At 37.8% G+C, this 23,089-nt stretch overlaps 1 protein-coding gene across 3 annotated transcripts; it reads left to right on the top strand.

The window, feature by feature from the left end:
- Nucleotides 1-503: 503 nt before the first annotated feature.
- On the top strand, nt 504-10,451 carry LOC107495309 (transcriptional corepressor LEUNIG). 3 transcript variants are annotated; one of them, XM_052262843.1, is made up of 18 exons: nt 504-748; nt 1,276-1,373; nt 1,493-1,602; nt 2,536-2,940; nt 3,034-3,113; nt 3,261-3,339; nt 3,425-3,500; nt 3,710-3,759; nt 4,286-4,597; nt 4,704-4,898; nt 5,761-5,991; nt 6,074-6,218; nt 8,036-8,145; nt 8,317-8,466; nt 8,862-9,017; nt 9,121-9,237; nt 9,492-9,698; nt 9,963-10,451. In XM_052262843.1, the coding sequence occupies exons 1-18, from the start codon at nt 717-719 to the stop codon at nt 10,104-10,106; spliced, it is 2,697 nt and encodes an 898-aa protein (XP_052118803.1). In that variant the 5' UTR covers nt 504-716; the 3' UTR covers nt 10,107-10,451. The 3 variants fall into 3 exon arrangements, with proteins under 3 accessions (XP_052118803.1, XP_015971905.1, XP_015971904.1); XM_016116419.2 differs by having other exon boundaries at nt 505-748; nt 5,746-5,991; nt 6,101-6,218; XM_016116418.3 differs by having other exon boundaries at nt 505-748; nt 5,746-5,991.
- Nucleotides 10,452-23,089: the final 12,638 nt, after the last annotated feature.

The following is a 23,089-nucleotide window of genomic DNA, read 5'->3' as shown; positions in this document are numbered from 1 at the left end:
TTTTGCTGGGGTGCTTAACCCCCATAGATCACAAAAAAAAAAATCTCCAACTGGATTAGGGTTAGCGGTGGCCATTCTAAATTCAACACTAAATTAGAGAGATTCGACGTCGATAGACTGATTTGAAATAAAATCTCTACTATTCACCATGAATTGCTGCTGTTGGAGATTTTGCAAATAGTTTGCCACAGACATCTTTGAAAATTAGCATCCAAATACTATGATTTAATTAGTTAACATTAAACATTAATCATTAATCATTATTCATTAATCATTTCACTGCACGTCACCCTCGATTTATATTCTCCCAATCATACCCAAAATTAATTAAGCCGAATCAAACTTTTACCTTAACCGTCGGTCAAGTTGAAAATTAAATCATAAATATGAGACGGGTTGATTTTCGGAATCCTAATTAAAATCCCTATTTATGTTTCCATATTTTCCCTAAAAGCTTTCGAGGCGTCGTCGTTTTTGTTCACACCTTCATTTCATACCCTTTCGATTTCTCTCTCTCTCTCTCTCTCTCCTTAGCTTCATTTCTCTTCTCTTTCTCTTTCTCTTTCTCTTTCCACAGTGCCTTTTTCTTTTTTCTCTTCATTCTCTCTCTTCTGTGTCAACCCAAATTCTAGTCCTTTGCAACTGCAACCGCAACCAAACTAAACAAACCTTCGAGCTCAAACTCTTTCATTCCCTTAGTACCATTCAATCTCATCATGTCTCAAACTAACTGGGAGGCTGATAAGATGTAAGATATGTTTCTCACTCTCTCTCTTTCTCTATTTTTCTTTTTTAACATTTTTTTTGTTTTCACTGTTTCATGTTTTATCTGTACTTTTTAATTCAGTTTTGAAACATGGGTTTTTTGTCTTACAGATTATTGTGCTTTACTTTTTGTGATTTGGGATTCTGGGGTTGGGGTGTTCTTTTTCGATTTGGGTTTGGTTTTGGTTTGTCTCATTTTTGGCTCCATTCGTATTGTATTTCGCAAATGTGTGTGAATATTTTGATGGGTATGTTAGGGTTTTCATAACCATGTGGAAGTACAAGGGTGAAATTTTTATTTTTTTTGTTCTTTAAGCTGAAGAAAATTGTAGCTTCTGGTTGTTGAACTCTTTCATTCTTGGCTGCATTTGGGGCTTGCTGATGATTTTTAGTTACTGGGCTTTTGTGATGTGTTCTGTGATGTTATTCGATGTAAAGGTGAAAACTTTGGTTTCTCTCATGGTTGAACTGGCTCATGAAACATGCTCTTTATACTGTGTGAGATTTCAGGTTAGATGTTTACATCCATGATTACCTTGTGAAGAGGGACTTGAAGGCTTCAGCTCAGGCTTTTCAAGCTGAAGGGAAAGTATCCTCGGACCCCGTTGGTGAGCTATTTGGAAAACAAAGAAGCTAATTAATGCTTACTTTTTGTCCATTTTATTATCTTTTTTACTGGCGATAGAAGTTCATTTTACTAATTTGGTTCCTTGTTTTGCGATTTCAGCTATCGATGCTCCCGGAGGATTTCTATTCGAGTGGTGGTCGGTTTTCTGGGACATATTTATTGCCAGGACTAATGAGAAGCACTCAGAGGTTGCCGCCTCGTATATTGAGGTTGAATTGAAAATCAGTTTTCACTGTTTTTTGTGATTTGCATACTACTACTACTACTACGCCTAGGTCGGGTGATTATTGCTGGATATTTGTTGATGGAACAACTGAATTGAGATGGATTGGCTGTTGATTAACTTTCACTGTACCAATTCATAAGAATTTTTTTTACATTCAATTGCATGCAACTTCCAAGATTGTGCTTCCTGACTAATAAATTGTTTGATTAGCTGCTTCTAGGTGTAATGCAACTGTCTGGGGAGGTTGGGGTACTTTCTTTAGGTTCAGATTTTATTTTATTGAACACGTTCCTAGAAAGATGTTAATCGTTTATCCAAGTTGTTGATCAGGTGGTTAGCAGTATGATATCATGGGTCTGGGTTTGAGTAGTTAGGAATATCAATTAGTAACAATAGCATAAATTTAAGTGATGAAGAGGGGTAGTTGAGAAAGTAGAAGCTGAGACAATAAGTATTCTTGTTCACAAATCATTGTATTCTCGTTCATAAATCATATACTTTGTCTTGGCATTGTTCTAAACCACACTATTTGACCCCAGACAATATTTTTCAGCATGTGATGATTTATGTACTAGAAAGGGTGATAATTTAATGGCTTTTGACTTTTCTCATTTTCACCAGCATAACATAAATGGTTGCTTACAGACAACTTTGAATGCATGAGCAAATTTAGTAAAAGAAAAATTGAATAGATGATTAGTAGGCTTCTTGGGTCTCTACATTTTTTATGAGGTGTTTGAACCTGTTATATCTCAACTTCTTAGTTTACTTGTTTAATAATATTTCCCATTTAGCCTTACTTCTCCATTACGTCTCTTGATTTCCCTTCCTTGAAATGAACTGTGATCAATTTATCACTTTTTCTTATTTGAGAGACCCTTGACTTTTATGGTACTTTTTGAAACTCACTTTGCAGACACAATTAATTAAGGCTAGGGAACAACAGCAGCAGCAACAGCAGCCGCAGCCACAACCCCAGCAGTCACAACATCAACATCAACAGCAGCAGCAGCAGCAACAACACCACATGCAGATGCAACAGCTCCTGTTGCAGAGGCAGGCCCAGCAGCAGCAGCAACAACAACAACAACAGCAGCAGCAGCAGCCGCAGCAACAGCAGCAACAACAGCAGCCACAGCAGCAGCAACAGCAGCAACCACCCCAACAACAACAGGGTAGGGATAGGGCTCATCTCTTGAATGGGGGTACCAATGGGTTAGTTGGAAACCCTGGCACTGCTAATGCAATGGCAACAAAGATGATCGAGGACAGGTTAAAACTGCCCCTTCAGAGGGATTCTTTGGATGAAGCAGCAATGAAGGTAAGGTGTTATGGTTACCTAGTCAATTAGTTATAATATGAAGTACTGATTTTATGACACGTATTCATGGTTTCTTGATGGTATTTTATACAGCAAAGATTCGGAGACCAACTCATGGACCCAAATCATGCCTCAATATTGAAGTCATCTGCAGCTCCGGGCCAGCCTTCAGGGTGATTTCCTTAAACCCTTGAAAATTAACACACACACACACACACACACATTCTGTTGGCATTTAATTATGTTTTCTACAGTGTGTTATGGTATTCTCTATAGCAGTTGATGTTGACTTTGTTTGCATTGAAATTTTTTGAATTCAGGCAAGTTTTGCATGGTGCTGCTGGTGCGATGTCTCCACAAGTTCAAGGTCGAAGTCAGCAATTACCAGGGTCTACTCCGGTATGCTATTGTTATTAGAGTGTTCTCTGGTTACTTCTTACATTGGTTGATAGCTGCTTTCCTCTGACTTGTCATCTGGAAACAGGACATTAAGAGTGAGATTAATCCTGTTTTAAATCCCAGAGCTGCGGGGCCTGAAGGATCACTAATAGGAATGCCTGGTATTACTGATCTTGTTCTCTTTCTAATGTAACTAGTTTCTATTATTCCATTGAAGTGGTATTTGGTACCTGTCTTGTATCTTCTTTGCAGTTTATTATTGTTAACCCTGTCTGTTGAGAATATTTTAGTATTTAATGATGAAAGTTTTATGATGTTTTGCACAATTCTCGTGCACAGATTTAGTTAACGGGAGTTTTTCTTGTGTCAGGATCAAATCAAGGCAGCAACAATTTGACTTTGAAGGGGTGGCCACTCACAGTGAGTAATTGTTTATAGTTTAACTTAGTCTTCAGTCTTCATTTTATTGCATGTAATTGTTTGTACACATAATCATGTTTTTGCTCTTGCTAATCTTTGTCATTTTTTCTGAATAAAGAACTCTTTTCCTTGAAAAGATTTAGTATCCTGGAGTGTCTTTGCAGAGTGAGACTTGTAGGCTTCTTTCCTTTTGAGTGTGTTTGGAATCAATAAAAATTGGAAATTAATCGAATTATAAATCTAATTCAGAGTTTGGCATCTAATAAAAATGGAAGTCAATTAAATTATAATCCATTGGAATTAGATAATTTGAATTATGAAATCATGTCATTTTTTTAAAGATTTGTAGGGAAGCGAATTGATTTGGGTTTTTTTTTTTTTAACAATTTAAAGACGTTCTTATCTTTTATGGCTGTAATTGTATGCAATAACCGTAGTGAATATCTCTTTGACACATATAATGATGAAAGTCTTAGCTAAGTGAGTTATTAAATTTGAACTATTGGTTTCTTCTTTCGCTTCCTAGGGGTTGGAGCAATTACGGTCTGGTCTACTTCAGCAGCAAAAACCTTTCATGCAAGCCCCACAGCCTTTTCATCAGCTTCCAATGTTGACACCCCAGCATCAGCAACATCTTATGTTACAAGCACAACAAAATCTGGCATCACCATCTGCTAGTGATGATAGTAGAAGACTCAGAATGCTGATGAATAATAGGAACATGGGGTTAAGTAAGGATGGTCTTTCAAATCCGGTGGGGGATGTACCAAATGTTGGATCACCACTTCCAGGTGGTGGTCCCCCGTTTCCTCGTGGAGATACAGATATGTTAATGAAGGTGCTTGCTCCCTTGTCATTATTTGCTTCACTGTTGTTTTGTAAGCTTCTTAAGATATGCAGTGAATTTCATTAATTGCATATTCTGAATGTTCTTTCATATGTAGTTGAGACTCGCTCAGTTACACCAGCAGCATCAAAATGCCAATCCACAGCAGCAGCAGCAGCTTCAACAGCATGCTCTTTCAAATCAGCAATCCCAGAGTTCAAATCATGGCATGCATCAACAAGACAGAGTAGCAGGAGCTGGCAGTGTCACTGCGGATGGAAGCATGTCAAACTCCTTTAGAGGAAATGATCAGGTCAGTCCTTTTATGATTGTCCCAATACAACGCATATTGTAGGCATAGCTTTCTCAAATTTGTAAATGCCCTTCGGATATGTTGGAATTATTTGTTGGATATGTTGAAACATTGATGCTTAACTAAAAGTCTGAAACTAATGTATGGCATTGGGGAATTTTATGACTTGTAATTGTATTTTTTTCACTTCGTATTTAATATTTTTCTTCTCATTTTTAATTTTTAACATTTAATTATTCTTTCTTTAATGCTTCAGACGACTTTTTTTTTTTTTTGGCATAGGTACAGTATCCAGAAAGATCATCGATAATTGGACATATTATCATAACTAGTAAATTAATGTAGACAGTTAGCTTATTTTGTTAAATACACTAGATGGTCCTTTATTAACTTCACTCTGATATATAGTTTGCCACTTTGCCTAAATCTAGTAGGCAAGCATTACAATAATGCTTTCATTACACAAGTTTTTATGTATAGGAGCTAGAAAAAGATCTTTATGTGAAGCAATAGATTTGATCCATTGACCATTGGTAACAGCAAAAAAGCATGTTCCATTTGTTTTTTTTGGTATTTTTTAATAAATAAATAATACAGCAATGAGAAATTGCAAACTTTGCAACTTCCGCTACTTGTTTGTTAAGTTACATTTTTGCGATATCCTTTGGTCATATATATGGAATAAATTGCATGATACTTTTCCATATGGTTATGATGGACCTGATTTTAGTTTTATTGGTTAACATGAGCATGCATTTGTCGTGAAATTGTTACAGATTTGATTTATGTGCATCATGTAGAGTCTAGAGTAGATTCGTAACACTGTTTTTACTAAATGAACCATAAGGTTTCAAAAAACCAGACTGGGAGAAAGAGAAAGCAGCCTGTATCTTCTTCTGGACCTGCCAATAGCTCAGGAACAGCAAATACGGCAGGCCCATCTCCAAGTTCAGCGCCATCAACTCCCTCCACTCATACACCTGGTGATGTGATGTCAATGCCTGCATTACCTCATAGTAGTAGTTCAACAAAGCCTCTAATGATGTTTGGTACCGATGGCACCGGAACTCTTACATCACCCTCAAACCAGTTGGTGAGTAGCTCCTCTTTGGTTCAATTAACGGAAGGAATATAAATTCCTTGCATATAGACTCATTGCCATTCCATTTTGGCAGTGGGATGATAAGGATCTTGAATTGCAGGCTGACGTGGATCGTTTTGTGGAGGATGGATCTCTTGATGACAATGTTGAGTCTTTTTTATCCCATGATGATACAGATGCTAGAGATGCAGTTGGTCGTTGTATGGATGTAAGCAAAGGTGCAGAAAACACCATTGTTTTTTTTATTACAAAATATTTGTCATCGTCATTGCAATCAATGTTCTCAAGTGTATGCACATGTGAAAATCTTCCCGGTACTTTTTTTTTTGTCTTGATCAATAACTTATTTCTTCTTCATAGGTAATTTTGTTATTGAAGTATACCCGAACGAATAATAAATCTTGATAGTTAAACACAAAGCAAATATCCTTAATAAATTATGCACCTTTTTTCTTTTTCTCCCTAAAAAGTACAAAGTTGCTTTAGAATATGTATGTCATGTATTTGTTTATGCTTCTTGTTTGAACATGTGGTTAATTTTGGAATTATGATGATTGTTTCTTGTTAGAACTGTTTATGCTTGCTGGCTTGCTCCATTTGTTACTTGTATGCGGTGCTATACATAAAAAATCAGGTGTCTTTTGTGGGTAACGTGTATGAATGGTAGATCATAATGCATAAATGATCTTAAACAGGAATAAAATCTTAAGTGCAGTTGCATAGTTGCTTTAGAATATTTATGTTTGTACATATGTTTTCCTTTTTGATGTATAACAGATGACATAATAAAATACAAATAGAAAGGAGGACGGGAGATCCTCTCTCCAAGAACCAGAACTAAGAAGAGAACTATCAATGAGATAGAACTGTTCAATCTTTTAACATCCGAGAGGAAACCTTGTAAAAAATCATATGCACTCCAGGGTAGAATAGGAAAACCACAAAATTCAACAAATGACAAAATAACAATCACATACCAACATTAGTCCCTTCCCCCTACCCCCTTACAACTCCTATCTGAAATAAATGATTCCTGTCACTCTTCAATAACACTGTCAGCTGTCATTACACAATCCTCATTTTTCTCGTACACTTTAGTCAGTTCCTCATTGTTGGATCCCTGCAGCCAATATTATCTGCTGATTGAGGCACAACCGGTTCCTTCTTAGATATTCTGGTATATGCTAGGGCTCATCACTCTCCCCATTCACTAGTTTTGTACTATTCATTTATTCATTCATTTATACTTCTAATTTGGGTATCTGTGTATGATGAAAAGGAATGAAGCATCAGAAAACAGAATAAACTTAAAACAAATTTAGAGTAAAAGAAATAACAGGTTGGAAAGAAATGGTTGAAAACTAGAAAAGACAGAGAGCAGCTTGTTGGTTGTGCAAGCAACATAATAAAATAAAAAGGTAAAGCTTTACCTTCTGAACTATTTGAGTAAAAGAACTACCGAAGAATGTTCAGTAATAGTCTAACAAACAAACGAGACAGATATAAACCTTGTTTTGGATGTAGACTTGGACAAGTGGCAGTGTATTGTGCAGCTTTCTATACCCTCTCATGTTTTTCTGGCAGTAACTAATTCTTGGATGCCATATCGAAACCCAGTTTTAATGGACTGGAATAAGTAAGGCATAACTTATATTCTAAAATATTACCCCAGATGAGTGCATATGTTTGAATCTGTCAAGAGGAGAAGGGCCTAAAGTGGATAATACAACATGTCATTATTAATAATTTTCTTAGAATTGCAGTATAAATTAAAGATTTGCCCTTATAACAATTTAAAGTAGCTTTATTCAACTCCTTTAAAAGTTATTTGCACAAAACAACCCTGAATGGTCATGAAACCAAGTTACCTTAAGTTGCTCATGGTTGCCTGTTGTTAGCATTATAATTTAGAAAGGGCGGTGGTTGGTTATATTTGTTGGGTTGGAATAGATACTTTGTTGCTCCTTAGTTAATGGCTACTTTATGTCAAGGGGTGTTGATTCACAAACTGATGGTGCGATTTGCTTATTTACAGGTTTCACATTTTCTGAAGTAAACTCAGTACGTGCAAGCACAAGCAAGGTCGTCTGTTGCCATTTCTCATCTGATGGGAAATTGCTTGCAAGTGGTGGACATGACAAGAAGGTTACTTTAGACATTTGTGTTGAAAAGTTGCTTTATTTCGTAATCTATCCATTCAATTGACATGCTGACTTTAGGCATCAGCTTTTGAATAGACATGCTTGGAAATTGAAATATATATGTATGTCATGTTTCTTTATAGAATGTGACATATGCTCTCATTTCACAATGCAGGCTGTTTTATGGTACACAGATTCTCTGAAGCAGAAAACTACCCTTGAAGAGCATTCATCGTTAATCACTGATGTCCGGTTTAGCCCAAGCATGCCTCGCCTTGCAACATCTTCATTTGACAAAACTGTCAGAGTTTGGGATGTTGACAATGTTAGTCCATCATTATGTGTTTCTTCTTATGTTTTATTTCTTGAGATTTAGCTTCTCCGTAGATCCAGAATATATGTTTCAAGTAACCTCTCTATCCACATTGCAAGTAGAGTTTTTATTTCCTCTTTTGGCTGCTTGTGTAGTGTCGGTCTGAGATTATAAAAATGTGTTCTTAGTACTTTAACTTAACTAATGTTCACATTTAGGATAAAATCATCGGATATGTGCACTAATTTCTATTACTAGATTAAAATTCCTATGACTTTAATATCCATTATATGTATATGTAAATGTGGATTAGTTCTTCTGCCTTCTGTCTGTATTTTTTTGGATCGTGTTTTTTGGTACTCCCTGGTTGCTGTTGTGCTTTAGCTGATCTGAAATTACCTATGCAGCCGGGGTATTCTCTTCGCACCTTTACTGGACATTCAACATCAGTTATGTCTCTAGATTTTCACCCGAATAAGGATGACCTTATCTGCTCTTGTGATGGTGACGGTGAGATACGATATTGGAGCATAAACAATGGCAGTTGTGCTAGAGTTGCAAAGGTAGGTTTTCTCAATAACTTCTTCTAAGGGGTTCATTTGCAAGTGAAATACATGATTTTGTCAATGGATGATTTACTAAACTGACATTTTTCTTGCCAATTAGGGTGGGACTGTGCAGATGAGATTTCAACCTCGACTCGGGAGGTACCTTGCTGCGGCTGCAGAGAATGTCGTATCTATACTTGATGTGGAGACACAAGCATGCCCATATTCGTTAAAGGTTGGTTTTAATATTTGTTTTTCAAATCAATTTGTTGAAGTTATCATAAATAAGTGTTTATTGCTTTGGACTGATATATTCAAATTTATTATGTGATAGACCAACAGTTACTCCTTTTTTAGCATATCTATTTAACCATCAGAAATTCAACTTGGGAAGCTGAATCTATTGTTATTTTCCATTAAGGAAAACAACTTGGATCTAGGTAATTCAGCGTTACTGATTTACTATTAAATGTGTTACTATGATTTTAGGGACACACGAAGCCGATACATTCCGTGTGTTGGGACCCATCTGGGGAGTTCCTTGCATCTGTCAGTGAGGACTCTGTAAGGGTTTGGACTCTTGGAACAGGAACTGAGGGCGAATGTGTTCACGAGCTTAGCTGTAACGGCAACAAGTTCCACTCGTGTGTTTTCCACCCAACGTATTCTTCGCTGCTCGTCATTGGTTGTTATCAGGCAAGTCTACACCCTTTATTTCTTTTTCCGACTATCTTTGGAATCACAATGTTTTTCTTTGCTCATCAATACCTCAATTTGTTTGAGTTTGTTGTGGATATATCTCCAGAATGAATAGCAATTAAATCTGATCCATAATATATTTTATAAAAGAAAAACCCTTAGTAGTCCCCTACAATTTTTCATCGTCAAATTCTTAAGGGACAACCATGTCCTTTGATTTTCATGTTAGTGACCGTTGCGGATTGTTCTATGTTTATGCAGTCGTTGGAGCTGTGGAACATGTCAGAGAACAAGACAATGACTCTGTCTGCTCATGAAGGTCTGGTCGCCGCGTTGGCAGTTTCAACTGTAAATGGTTTGGTTGCTTCAGCGAGTCATGACAAGTATGTCAAGCTCTGGAAATAAGTAAAAGAGAATCTGATAGTGTTGTGTCAACTATTCTCGAGGATCAATGTTGATAGTAACATGCTTGTAGTTTATTTCGCGCTCTTTGTTTTTTCTTTTTTCCTTTTTATATTTTTTGGCTGCTGCTTTTGGTGTAATATCTAATTTTATTTTATACGTAATGTAATGTTAGCTAGAGACTTTGTAACGTTTGGTTGGTGTTTTAAACTTATGGCCTTTGTATAATTTCGATTGGATCTTCTTGTATCATTTTTCCGATTAGTAGTGTAACTTGAATTTGCAGCAAACAACTATGATTATGTAAAGTGGGAATTCAAACAATTAAGGACCAATTATTTTATGCTATATTTTATGTAGTTAACTTTGATCTAGACAAAATAAAGAACAAGATATAAGGGAGAAAGTTGGAATAATGCTTCTTGTAGAATTTTGTTGAGAGCCATTTTATCTGACCTTCTTAAAGATAATATGGCATATAATCAATTAATTGGATCATTGCTTTCAGGACCAGCCCACTGGACCTACTTTCATTCCTCTCTTCCGGGCATAAATGAAGCTAGCTCCAATCCAAATCACATCAACAATAAACTCTACAAGTCATCATTACCATCCTTGTGAGATAAATGATATCATACACGTGAAAAACAAAACAATAAACAGTAACCTCAGATCTAGCGACTTTTTTTAAAATATGATGTTAAGAATGGTGTAATTCTAGAAAATGATCACGTAATGGTGTAATACGTAAATGTGGTATTAATTTTTGTCTTTAACTCGGATTGTTAGTCACGTTTTATCTTAGTTACATGTATAAATCGGGAATCACGATTTTTGTAAGTGAAGGGAGCTACTATGTCTAATCAAGTAATCATTACTTCTCTTCTCTCACTTCCACTCATTTATCTCATTTTCACTCACTCATCTCAACTCTCTTTCTTTTCTGATTTTTAATTCTCTTTCACTCACTCCTCTTAATTTATTCTAATTACGTTTAATAAATTTTTAGATAACTTTTGTATGAATTATTATTATTATTATTATTATTATTATTATTATTATTATTATTATGAAATTAATTAATATTATTACTATTATTGTTTAAAAAATGATTATGGTTAAGGAGATATTATAATAATAGTATTGTTACGGTGGGTAACCAGAGATTAATAGAATAGATGGCGCTAGTTGGCCCAATCGTCCACGGATGGTGGTCTCCGAGCTGGATTGCACGCTGGAGCCTCCTTCCGACTTGTGTACGTGAATGAATGGGGGGTGGTACCTGCAAAGACACTCCGATGCCTAAGTTAGCAAGGGTGTTAGCAGGTCTAGAGAGTATTGGGCTTAGAGATACCTGAGGGGTGTCAGTGTATTTATAGTGGTGAGCCAATAACCACCGTTGGAGTAGTGCTGTATCTTTAGGGTGTTAACCGTCCCATTATCTTAGGGAGGTTAAGATATGGCTTTATGAAGCGGTTAGAGAGATTTTAGGGACGGTTACTCATTTGAATGAGTGTTTATCTGCCAGCTAATCTCATGCCCGGCTTCTTTAGAGTAAGTCGTGGTTGATACTGACTTCTTATGTGAAGGTCGGTGCTTAGCTAGGCTCAATCCTTTGGACTAGGCCTTTTATTTAGACCTGGGCCTTTGTTATTGGGCCAGGGTATGAACAAGTATTATTATTAAAAAGTATTATTTCAATTATGATTATTGTTATTGTTTATTATAAACAAAGCTTACGGTTAAGACATTATTATTGTTATTATTTTAGTTAATTATTATTATTAGAAAAAAATGCTTAAAGCATTAACATTTTCTTCTAAGAAAATCGGTAATTATGATTTCTTATTACAAATCGTGAAATTCGATTTTTTGATAATTTTTTTAGTATTTTGTAGACAACATTTTTAGTATTTTTGTCCTATTCGAAATCGTTACTAACGATTTTTTATGATATTAAATACTTTCATATCAACCTATTACACCAAAATATCATAATATTAATATAAAGAAAAAGTATAGAGAGACGATGAATTTAGTGAATAATGCAATTATGCATTCGGTAACCTCCCTTCTCCACTTGTGATTTTCGTATGGGTGTAGTGTGTTTTTACTTTATTAGACTAATTTTAAAGCTCATTATTCACATTGTTTACGAAAGTTATTATCTACCTAATAAAACCGTAATATAAATCATCACCCATTAATGAGTCTTAATTCAAATGGCATATGTTCTCCTTTCTTACTAAGAGGTCTGTAATTCGAATCTCATTTAATGCAAACTTGACAATAAAAGAAAATATCTTGTATGTGTGAGTGTGGTGTGTCTGATGTCTAGAATTGAAAATTGTCTAATTTATTGACTAAAAAATAAATAAATAAATAATCACCCGTACCAATTCAATATAAAAAAAAGGCCAATCCATCGACAAAAAAGGGTAAATACCCTTTCCGGCCCCTGAACATTTTGAGTTGGGACATATCGCACCTTTATCACCTAGAAACCTCAACCAGGTCCTCTACCATCAATATTACTGGACATTTCGAACCCTGTGACCAGTTGCCAACAGGTTTCCTGGATGACGTGTCAGGTGGAGGCTGACTTGTCAATTGCAGGCACCACGTGTCGCCACGTGTAAGTAGAATTTGTTGCAGGGACTCAAAACCCCCCTCCCATATTTGGATACTAAGAAGTTTCTTCAAGGGTCTCCGACCTTTATCCAGGCGCAGCTAGGTAGCTTTTTCTTGTTTTTAATTTCCGACTTATCGACTGATCATTCCGACTTGTTTGATTCCTTAGATATTGTTTTTCTTTTTCAGAAATGGCTAAGACAAATGCTCAAGAATCTTTCCAGAGAGTCTAGGAGGCCAAGGCTAAGTCTCGCGCTCGGGCCGGTGGTGCCAGGGTTATCTCTCCTCCTCCTCCTCCTCGGAACGTTGGGACTCTTTCCAAGCCCATTGTAATTTCTTCTTCAGCTCCCCCTCAGCCGCTCCCCGTCGTCTGACCTTCCCCTGATCCAAAGAAGCGCAAGACTTTAGAGTCTGGTGCTTCTAGTGAGGTTAAGGCGGATGCTATTGAGTTTGTCCGAAAGAATATCTATCCCCATGTTCGCATAGGCATGGATGATATGTCTGTTCGGAGCCACCTTACCACTATGGTCGAGGAGAGTCTCAAGGCGGCGGGGGTTTGTGGCAAGCTCTTGGATATTTTTGAGAAGGCTCCCCTCAGCTCTTTAGGGACGACCTCGAAGGTCGAGGAGTTGGAGGGAAGGCTTCGCTCATATCAGGAGCATGAGGGAGAGTTGAAGAAGGAGATCGCCAAGCTGAGGGAGGAGAGAGATACCTTCCGGGAGAAAGGGAAGGTTTTGCAGGCCCAGTATAACATGGAGATGGAGTTGAGGAAGACAGCGCAGGCCAGCTATCAAAGTTTATTCAAAGATCTTGTGTCTGTGAAGAATGATCTGTTGAATTCTCGGAAGGCATATGATGAGTTGGAGGACTCAATTGCTGATGGCGCCGAGGAGTCTTGGAGGATTTTCTTGGAGCAAGTCAGGGTAATTGCTTCCGACTTGGATCTTTCTCCTTTACATCCTGACAAAGTTGTTATTGATGGTGCCATCGTGGATCCTCCTGCCCCCGTAATCGTTTCCGAGTCAGAATTGAAGACTCGAGGGCAGAGGATTATTGAGTCCCCTCCTCATTCTAAAGATGCTCCGAGTTCTTCAGTAGTTCCTCCTATCTCTTCATCTCCCATGGATACCTCTGGTGGCGCTCCTCCTGATTCCGGTGGTGGTGATCTTTCTAAAAAATGATTTGTGGCTATATGGGTCCGGCCTGTGGGCCCCCGTTTTTAAACTCTTTATTTATTTCTTTATTGGTGGCGTTTGAACAATTTTCTTTGGCCTTTTGAGGTCGTAAACAAAATATTTTATGCGTACCCTTTTTAATAAGGGTTTTAACAAAATAAATACCCCTTTTTTTTTTATAAGGGTTTAAGTTACCTTATGCGCGTATGCCTTTTTGATTTTCTGAATTCCCCTTGACCTTTTCTTGAAAACCTTTCCTTTTGGCTTGTTTGTTTTCCCGTGTTTTTCGTTTAAGGACTTTTGGGACAGCCTTTAAACTTCTTCCTAGGTTTTCCTATCTCTTTTTGTTGTTCCTCATGCTCACCTTTGTGTTAGTGAGTTCTTATGACTTAGGTTATTTTTGCGATGCGTTTTTCTTTTACTCGGTCCTTTACTCCAATTTATGGATCGAAGTATTCCCGAGCTTTTCTACTCGGGATCTCGTTTCGACTTATGAGTCGGATTTGTTCCCGAGTTTTTACGATCGACTTCTTATAACCCCTTTACACCGACTTGTACCTCGTCGTTTTATCCTGACGACCATTTAGGTCGGTTCATGGGATTTTCACGTTTTGTCGAGCTTAAGTCGGCGCGTTTCGTAGGAAGACTTAAAAAATAAAAAGGATTTTATAAGAGATATCGTAGATGAAAAAGATCTTTATTAATTGGGGAGGTACCTTCTTGCTACTAAGGGTTTTTATAGCCTATTTTCCCTTAGCCTCTACTGTAATGCCTCGTTAAAAACCCTTCTTCAGAAAAAACCCTTTTGGGAAAAAAAATCATGAAGCTGGGAAAAGAGTACATCAGGGAGTAGAGTTCGCTTTTAACTGTAGTACCTTTTCATATTACAAGCATGCCACGACCTTGGTAACTCGGTGCCGTTCAGGTCGGTTACTTTATAATAACCCTTTCCTAAAACTTCGTTGACTTTGTATGGTCCCTTCCAATTTGCGGCGAGCTTTCCTTCTCCTGATTTGTTGACTCCAATGTCGTTTCTGATTAGAACCAAGTCATCCGGGGCAAATGTTCTTCGAATGACTTTTCTGTTGTACCTTGTAGTCATCCTTTGTTTCAACGCCGCTTCTCTTATCTGGGCGTCCTCTCGGACTTCGAGGAGCAAGTCGAGTTCCTCTTTGTGCCCCCGTATGTTTCCGACCTCATCGTGGAGAATTACCCTTGGGCTTTGCTCATTGATTTCTATTGGTATCATGGCTTCTACGCCATAAACTAGTCGGAAAGGTGTTTCTCCCGTGGCGGATTGGGGGGTTGTCCTGTAGGCCCGTAGCACTTGAGGAAGCTCTTCAGCCCAAGCTCCCTTTGCTTCCTGTAGTCTCTTCTTTAGTCCTGCTAGTATGATTTTGTTGGCTACCTCGGCTTGCCCATTGGCTTGTGGGGGTTCTACCGAGGTGAACCGATGTTTGATTTTCATACTGGCTACTAAGCTTCTGAAGGTGGCGTCGGTGAATTGGGTTCCATTGTCTGTAGTAATGGAATAAGGTATCCCATATCTTGTGATGATATTTTTGTAGAGGAACCAGCGGCTTCTTTGAGCGGTGATGGTGGCCAATGGTTCTGCTTCTATCCATTTTGTGAAGTAATCTATCCCCACGATCAGGTATTTGACTTGTCCCGGCGCTTGGGGAAAAGGACCTAACAAATCCATTCCCCATTTTGCAAAAGGCCATGGAGAAGTGATACTGATGAGCTCTTCTGGTGGAGCTACGTGGAAATTTGCATGTACCTGACATGGTTGGCATTTTTTCACAAATTCTGTGGCATCTCTCTGCAAGGTCGGCCAATAAAATCCTGCTCGGATTACTTTCCTGGCGAGTGACCTTGCTCCGAGATGATTTCCGCAGATCCCACTATGTACTTCCTCCAATACTTCGGCGGTTCTTGAGGTCGGTACGCATTTTAACAATGGTGTCGATATCCCCCTTCTGTAGAGGATATTTCTCACCAAGGTGTAGTGTTGTGCTTCCCTTCGGATCTTTTTAGCTTCTTTCTCCTCTTTAGGGAGGATGTCGAATTTCATGTATTCGACTAAGGAGTTCATCCATCCGAGGTTTAAACCGACTACCTCAAGTACCTCTTGCTTATCTTCTGTTTTTGCTACCGAGGGCTCCTGGAGGGTTTCTTGAATCAGGCTTCTGTTGTTCCCTCCTGGTTTGGTACTTGCTAACTTGGATAGGGCATCCGCTCTGCTATTTAGATCCCGAGTTATGTGTTTGACCTCGGTTTCTGCGAAGCGCCCAAGGTGTTCCAAAATTTTTTCCAAGTACCTCTTCATATTAGGGTCCTTTGCCTGATATTCTCCGCTTATTTGGGAGGTCACCACCTGTGAGTCGCTGTATATCATCACCTTTGTAGCACCGACTTCTTCTGCCAACTTTAGTCCGGCGATCAAGGCTTCATATTCTGCCTGATTATTTGAAGCCGGAAATTCAAATTTTAAAGAAACCTCTATCTGGGTTCCTCTTTCATCTGCCAATATTATGCCTGCGCCGCTCCCTGTTTTGTTGGAGGATCCGTCTACATAGAGTTCCCATGTAATCGGCTTTTCCTCTTGATCCCCTGCGTATTCTGCCACGAAGTCGGCGAGGCATTGAGCTTTGATCGCCGTCCGAGTTTCATACTTTAAGTCGAACTCGGAGATGAAGTGCAAATACTTTGCCTGGCTAGATGAGTATGTTGCCTCTTTTTGTATTGATGAAGTGCTTCAAGATGGAGTAGCAGATACAACGAAAAAGATGGAAAAAAGAATTTTAGAGATAGAAAAAAAGATGGATGAGGTCAAAAATGATGAGAAGAACAGTGGTGCTCTTAGCAGATGAAAAGTGTTTGGGTTGATTTTGTTGGGCATTGTAATAGGAAAGGGATGTAGTCTAGTTACATCTGTATAATGTTTATAAGTCTTTGACTTGTGAATTTAGTGTTTTGTAATGGGTACAAGTTATGGATGTAATGAAGAAAAAGATTATAAAATTGTAATAAACATATGGATCTGGATTAATAGACATTCTTTAGTATGTTATGAGTATTTTCTGCATTTCATGATTTGTGTGTAATTGATTGACTGAATCATGTTTGAAAAACCCTGAAAACATAATAACAATGCACATTTATATAAAGATTCTATATTGTTATTTCACAAATCCAAGATTTGAAATATGTAGCTCACAAACCATGTGAAGCAAAGTTTGTATAAGGTAACACACAAGGTACATCAGATAAAGTTAACAAAATAAAAGTCACAAACTATGTGAGGCCAAGTAGTTTTCCAAAAAAACATGTCCCTACTATTGTAGTACTTTTCCAAATTCAGGAGTAGCAACCAAAACAATTTAAACAGCATTACAAACAGATAAGTCTCATGGTCTAAGAAGCCTAGTTAACTAATTCTGCTTTGGTGGCCTGAAATTTGGTGTTGGAATGAACTTCAGTAAGTCTGAAGAGGTTCCTCCACTTGAAGCAGCCACTGTTTTCTTGGAGTTGGCCTCAAGATTTTCTGGTGTAGCTGCTGACTGGTGGCCTATTTGTGGATTCAGATGACTTGGTGGCCTAAAAATCTTCAGCTTGGGCTTGAATCTGACACTTGGTTGGGCTGGTTGTGTAGGAGTTGGATGGGATGGTGGTGCAAGACTTGGATGGGCTGGTGGTGCCTGAGTTGGCTGGGTTGGTGTTGCGAAACTTGGTTGGGCTGGGGGTGCCTGAGTTGGTTGGCCTGGTTGTGAAGATGTTGACTGGCCTGGTGTTGCAGGTTCACCTTGGGACTGCTATGCAACAATAACCAAAATCATCCAGTTCCTTAAAAAAATTGATTTCACAAGTTAGACTGCATATTATAGTGAAAAATACTTACCACTGGAGGGGTAGACTGAGTGATTGAGATTTTCTCTTGTGGAGCATGTGGTCTTTTTGGTGGATTTTTCTTATGCTTCTTAATCTTAACCTGTGTTAGATTCAAAAAATAATGTTGCACTCCAATAAAGTCTAAAAAAGCACACAGGCAAGCACATCACTAAATCTAAAGAACAAAAAGCATAGCAAAGTAAAATTCACAATTCTAACCCTAATTTTCTCTAAAGTAGGATTCGGCCTCTGATGCATGGGTTTGTTGTGAGTGTGGCCAGATGTTCCACCCTGAACAATGATTGAGTGATTACAAACAATTCATAGTATTCCATGGAGACAGAAAGAAAAGCAAATTTTCTTTAACATTTTTTCATACCTTGTTATTTCTCCTGCTCTTTGGTTGCCAGTTTGGTGTCTTAGGAGCTTCCTTGCATGTTTTGAAGTAGTGGCCAGCCTCCCCGCATTTGCTATAGGTAACCTGGAAGGTCCTCCTGACCTTGTTTCCATCCGTTGGAGCTGGAGGTGTAGCTGATTCCTTTCTCCTCTTAACTAGTCTACCAACAGGTCTCACAATTTTTGGTGGATCTGCCTTCAGTTGGTCAGTTTGTTCCCAATACTCTTTACTAGGCACATGGTTGATACAAATGTCATATGTCTTCCTTATGGCCTCCATAGTGAGAAATAGAGACACAAAGTCTTCAGCTGATTTTACCCTCACTCTGGATATTGCTGCAACAACATGAATACAAGGTACACCTACAGAACATATTTTATCAAATATCACATCATCCATGGCTCAACAGCATTACCAAACTAAATTGAGTTATTAGACATACATACACCTTACTTGTGAGCTGCCATAAATTACATGTGCAGGTTTGATTTTTCAGGTTAACCCCAAGCTTCTGTGTATTCCTGGATACCTCAAATACCACCCTGTCATTGTCACCACACCATTGAGCATTCCACTTGTGGCTTTGTGGCTTAATCCATTTGTCCAATTTCATTTGCTGGACTGGTGCCAGCCTTTCTTTATAGGTCCCTAGAATCCTCTTGTGTCTAGCCATTTTGTTCATAACATGAACCCGTAGCTTCTCACACAGTGTCAGAATTGGTTTCTTCCTAGCCTCCACAATCACTGGTTCCAAGACTCACACATATTGTTTGTCACAGCAGCATTCTTAGGATAGTGACTGAAAAACGCCCTACACCATACCTTAGGGTCAAACTTACTCATGTACTCCCAAGCTCCATTACTCACAGATTTCAACCTATCCATAGCAGCCTTGAACTGAACTGGAGTTGTGCTCCTAGTAGCTTCCCAAACACAACCCTTGACCTGTTTGTCCCTAAACCTCTTTTCACAATTTTTTCACATATGCAGCACACAGTTCCTATGAAATGCATTTGGCATCACCTCTTGGACTGCCCTTACAAGACCTTGCAGAATATTATATCACACAGTTAAGTTATCACAAACTAACTAAATATAATGGAGGATAGCTAGTAACTGTGTAACTTACTTTCTGTTGATCTGACATCAAATGCCATCCAAAGAGCATGCTTGCCCCGAAGTCCTCCTCAAGGCAAGTCAAAAACCACTTCCAATTATCAGTGTTCTCAACCCTGGTTACACCAAATGCAATGACAAAAACATGATTATTTGCATCTTGTGTCATTGCAGAAAGAAGTTGGCCCCCATAGTAGCCCTTCAAGAAATACCCATCCAGCCCGATGAGTGGCCTGCACCCATTCTTGAAGCCTCTTTTGCAAGCATCAAAACTGATATACAATCTCTGAAACAAGTTTGGCCCTTGTGGCTGGGGTAACGTGTTCATATGTGCTGTGCTCCCTGAATTGCTCTTGTATATCTCACTCAGGTAGTCCCTCAGCTTCCCAAATTGTGCCCCTTCACTACCCAACACAGTCTCCCTAGCTTGCTTTATTGCTCGTGTAATCATCTTTCGATTCACTTGAACATTATAGTCTTATTTCAAATGTTGCATGGCCTCCTTAGGTGTCAACTTTGGTTGCGTTTTCAGTCACAATCCCAATTTCTCAACAACCCAATTTTTATCAGCAAGGTTTCTTCCATAGTCCCGACCACATGTGTGGTCACTGTGAAATGTCTTGACCTCAAAAGACTTGGTCACCGAGTTCTTTGACACAAATATCAGCCAAGGACAATCTTCCTCCGCACAAGCTGCTCTAACTCTCTCCGGTTCATTTTTGAGGTACATGCAATCCCTTCCATCTTACACAAACACATCCTTGAGTGCTCTTTTAAATTGATCCATAGTTACAAACTGCATACCCAACCTAAACTGCACCTCTCCAAATGTTTTTCCCTCAGTAAAATCTGGATCAATAGGGCCCCTCTCATCATCGGATGAAACGGGAGTCACAAACCCCTCAGATTCATATTCATATACAATCTCAGCACCATCAACAAATTTCTCAGCAGACTCAGTTGCAGCCCCCATTTGCCCCACATTTCCAACATTATCTGGGCCTTCCATATTATCCAGATTCGACCCAACACAGCCTCCACTACCTGGGCCTTGGCCTAACCCTGAATCTCCACTGCTAGGCCCACTTTCCATTTTCCTATTCAGAACATGTTTTCTCCTCCTCTTACCAGTATACCTCCTAGAGGCCCTTCTCTTTTTCATAGTCTTAGGTGAGCCATACTTCCAATTTTTTTTCTTTTTCCTTTGTACATCAACATGCTCCTCATAACTCTCAGTCTCATACCCAAGAGGAGAGGTCTTGTAAGCTTCCTCTTTAGCACTCTCGTATGAATCATATGAGGAGGAAGAAGATTTTGAAGACTCTGTCACCACCAACACATCGTCATCTTCAGAAACCACTTCCTCCACCACAGGCTCATCATCAGTTACAATAGGAATATCCACTCTATGCTCAAAGTAAAGGTGGAACTCCTTCAGATTATTGCTCATAGTGAAATCAACACATATCGTTGATCTCCTTGTCACCATAGAGCACATGCAGACCATCTTCGAACTCAATAACAGTTGGGTCATGCCAGTAAATTTGTTTGTATGTCAAGTACCCCAAACCTTTGAAAAGTTCCTCCAAGTCCTTCTTGTTTACGAAATCAATATCCATTAGAGGAAACTTCTCTACCTTCCCGTCTAAGTAATGTAGCTTACCATTAGCTCTAACAAGCTTTCCGCCATGGTTAAACACAGGGATCACAAACACAGACATCTGTAACATTTATAACCCGGATTATTAAAGTTTTACCATAATGAACAACAATGCCAACAACATTATCATCACTAAAACCACTACAAACAAATTTCATTGCCCGGAATACTCACTAGATTTCTCAACCCCTACCATTATCAAACCCTAATTAAAAACAGTGTTTATTGTTAACCACTTTATCCATTAATGATACTGATCAATACAAACGTAAAGCAATTCACACCACTCATAGACATGCATGGAAAACAATTACATTCTTCAACTAAGAACGTGAAAATCGAAAAAAGGAACTAACCTTTCACTGCCGTCTCACACAGTCAACAACCAACTCTTCCACACGATCGTCGCAGATTTGATTATACCACACTACCGTTCTAGCTTCGTGCAAAGGTTCTGGAGGAAAAACAATGCTGAGAGATGAACAGTTAGGGCTTTTTAGTAAATGACTAATAACAAGAAGGAGATTACAGTAATTGTACCTCGAAGGTGAGGAGGGAATTTGAAGCCAACGCAACGATGCCGTTTTAGTTGCAGGGAGGGGGTTTTGAGTCCCTGCAACAAATTCTAGTTACACGTGGCGACACGTGGCGCCTGCAATTGACAAGTCAGCCTCCACCTGACACGTCATCCAGGCAACCTGTTGGCAACCAGTCACAGAGTTCGAAATGTCCAGTAATATTGATGATAGAAGACCTAGTTGAGGTTTTTAGGTGATAAAAGTGCGATATATCCCAACTCAAAATGTTCAGGGACCGAAAAAAATATTTATCCAAAAAAAAAATATATCATCCGTACTAATTTAATATAAGAAAACTTAGCCATTTACGGAGGTTAATTTTTTAATTTAATTTTATTAGTTTTCCAAGTCCTGTCCAAGATGGACGCCTAAACTAGAACATTGGCTAAGATTATGTGTATACATAAAATATTTGCATACCAAAATCAGTAATAATTAAAATAAATCATTATGTATGTATTTGTACATTATATATAGTTTAACTTATTTTTGTATTTATTTTATATTTTAATATATATTTTGTTTTAATAACTAATTTTAATAATTAATTTTAATATATACTTAATATAATTAATATATATAATAGTCCTAAATATGCCCTTTTTTTGTCATCACATCTAATAAGAAAAAAAAGAAATGGGTGTTTACATTCAAAACAAATTCGAATCCACATTACCTTCGAATAAAATTAAATTAGCAAATAAATAATTGCTAAAGGAAAAGAAATATATAAAGCATGTGATGTTACATATTTCAGGATCATACAATTCTCTTATATGAAATGTGCCAAAATCAAAACAAGAAAAATATTTTTAGATTCTAATAGATCCAATGTTAAATAACCGTCAAAAAACACAATATGTGCTCTAGCCACACTTTCATAACTCCAAATACCTAGATTAGTTGTAGTACCTCATGTGATACTTCAACTACCCATGAATTGGTTATTCCTAAAAAACGTAAGGAAGGATTTAACTAACATACATACCCTATTTTCACATTGGATCAGGAATAGGTTTAGGATTGAAAAAAATATATCAAATAAGTTTTTGAATAATTAAAATATTATATGTATAGCTCCCTAAAAAATTATAACGTTGGACATGATTCATCTTTTTGTCAAAAATACAAAAACTGCTGTAAATCTATAGCTACAATATATTTTTTTTTTTTCAGAAACCTAAATTTTCTTAATGATTTAATTGATATGTTTACTTTAGTTTTTTCTTAGGAATCTATAAGTCAATCGTAAAATTTTTCAGAGTCCTACTTATCTTATTTGTTTTATATTTTTAGACATGGATAACCTTTGGTTTATAACTTTATATATATATATATATATATATTTTCCGAAGAATCAAATTTCATTAATATAATGCGTCAAATACACGCAACAATATATATTTTGGCGCAGTCACTTTCAAATAATCATGAATAGTAAACCTTTGTCGTACCAATATTCAACTTAAGATTTGATAATCTTATTAGGGCCATGCATGACATACAAAAAGGATAGAGATCATATACATATTAATGCT

This window comes from Arachis duranensis, chromosome 6 (genome assembly GCF_000817695.3).
Source record: "Arachis duranensis cultivar V14167 chromosome 6, aradu.V14167.gnm2.J7QH, whole genome shotgun sequence".
Classification (NCBI taxonomy): Eukaryota; Viridiplantae; Streptophyta; class Magnoliopsida; order Fabales; family Fabaceae; genus Arachis; species Arachis duranensis.
Note: the sequence above shows the minus strand (reverse complement) of the source record. Positions and strands in the feature narration are given on the sequence as shown.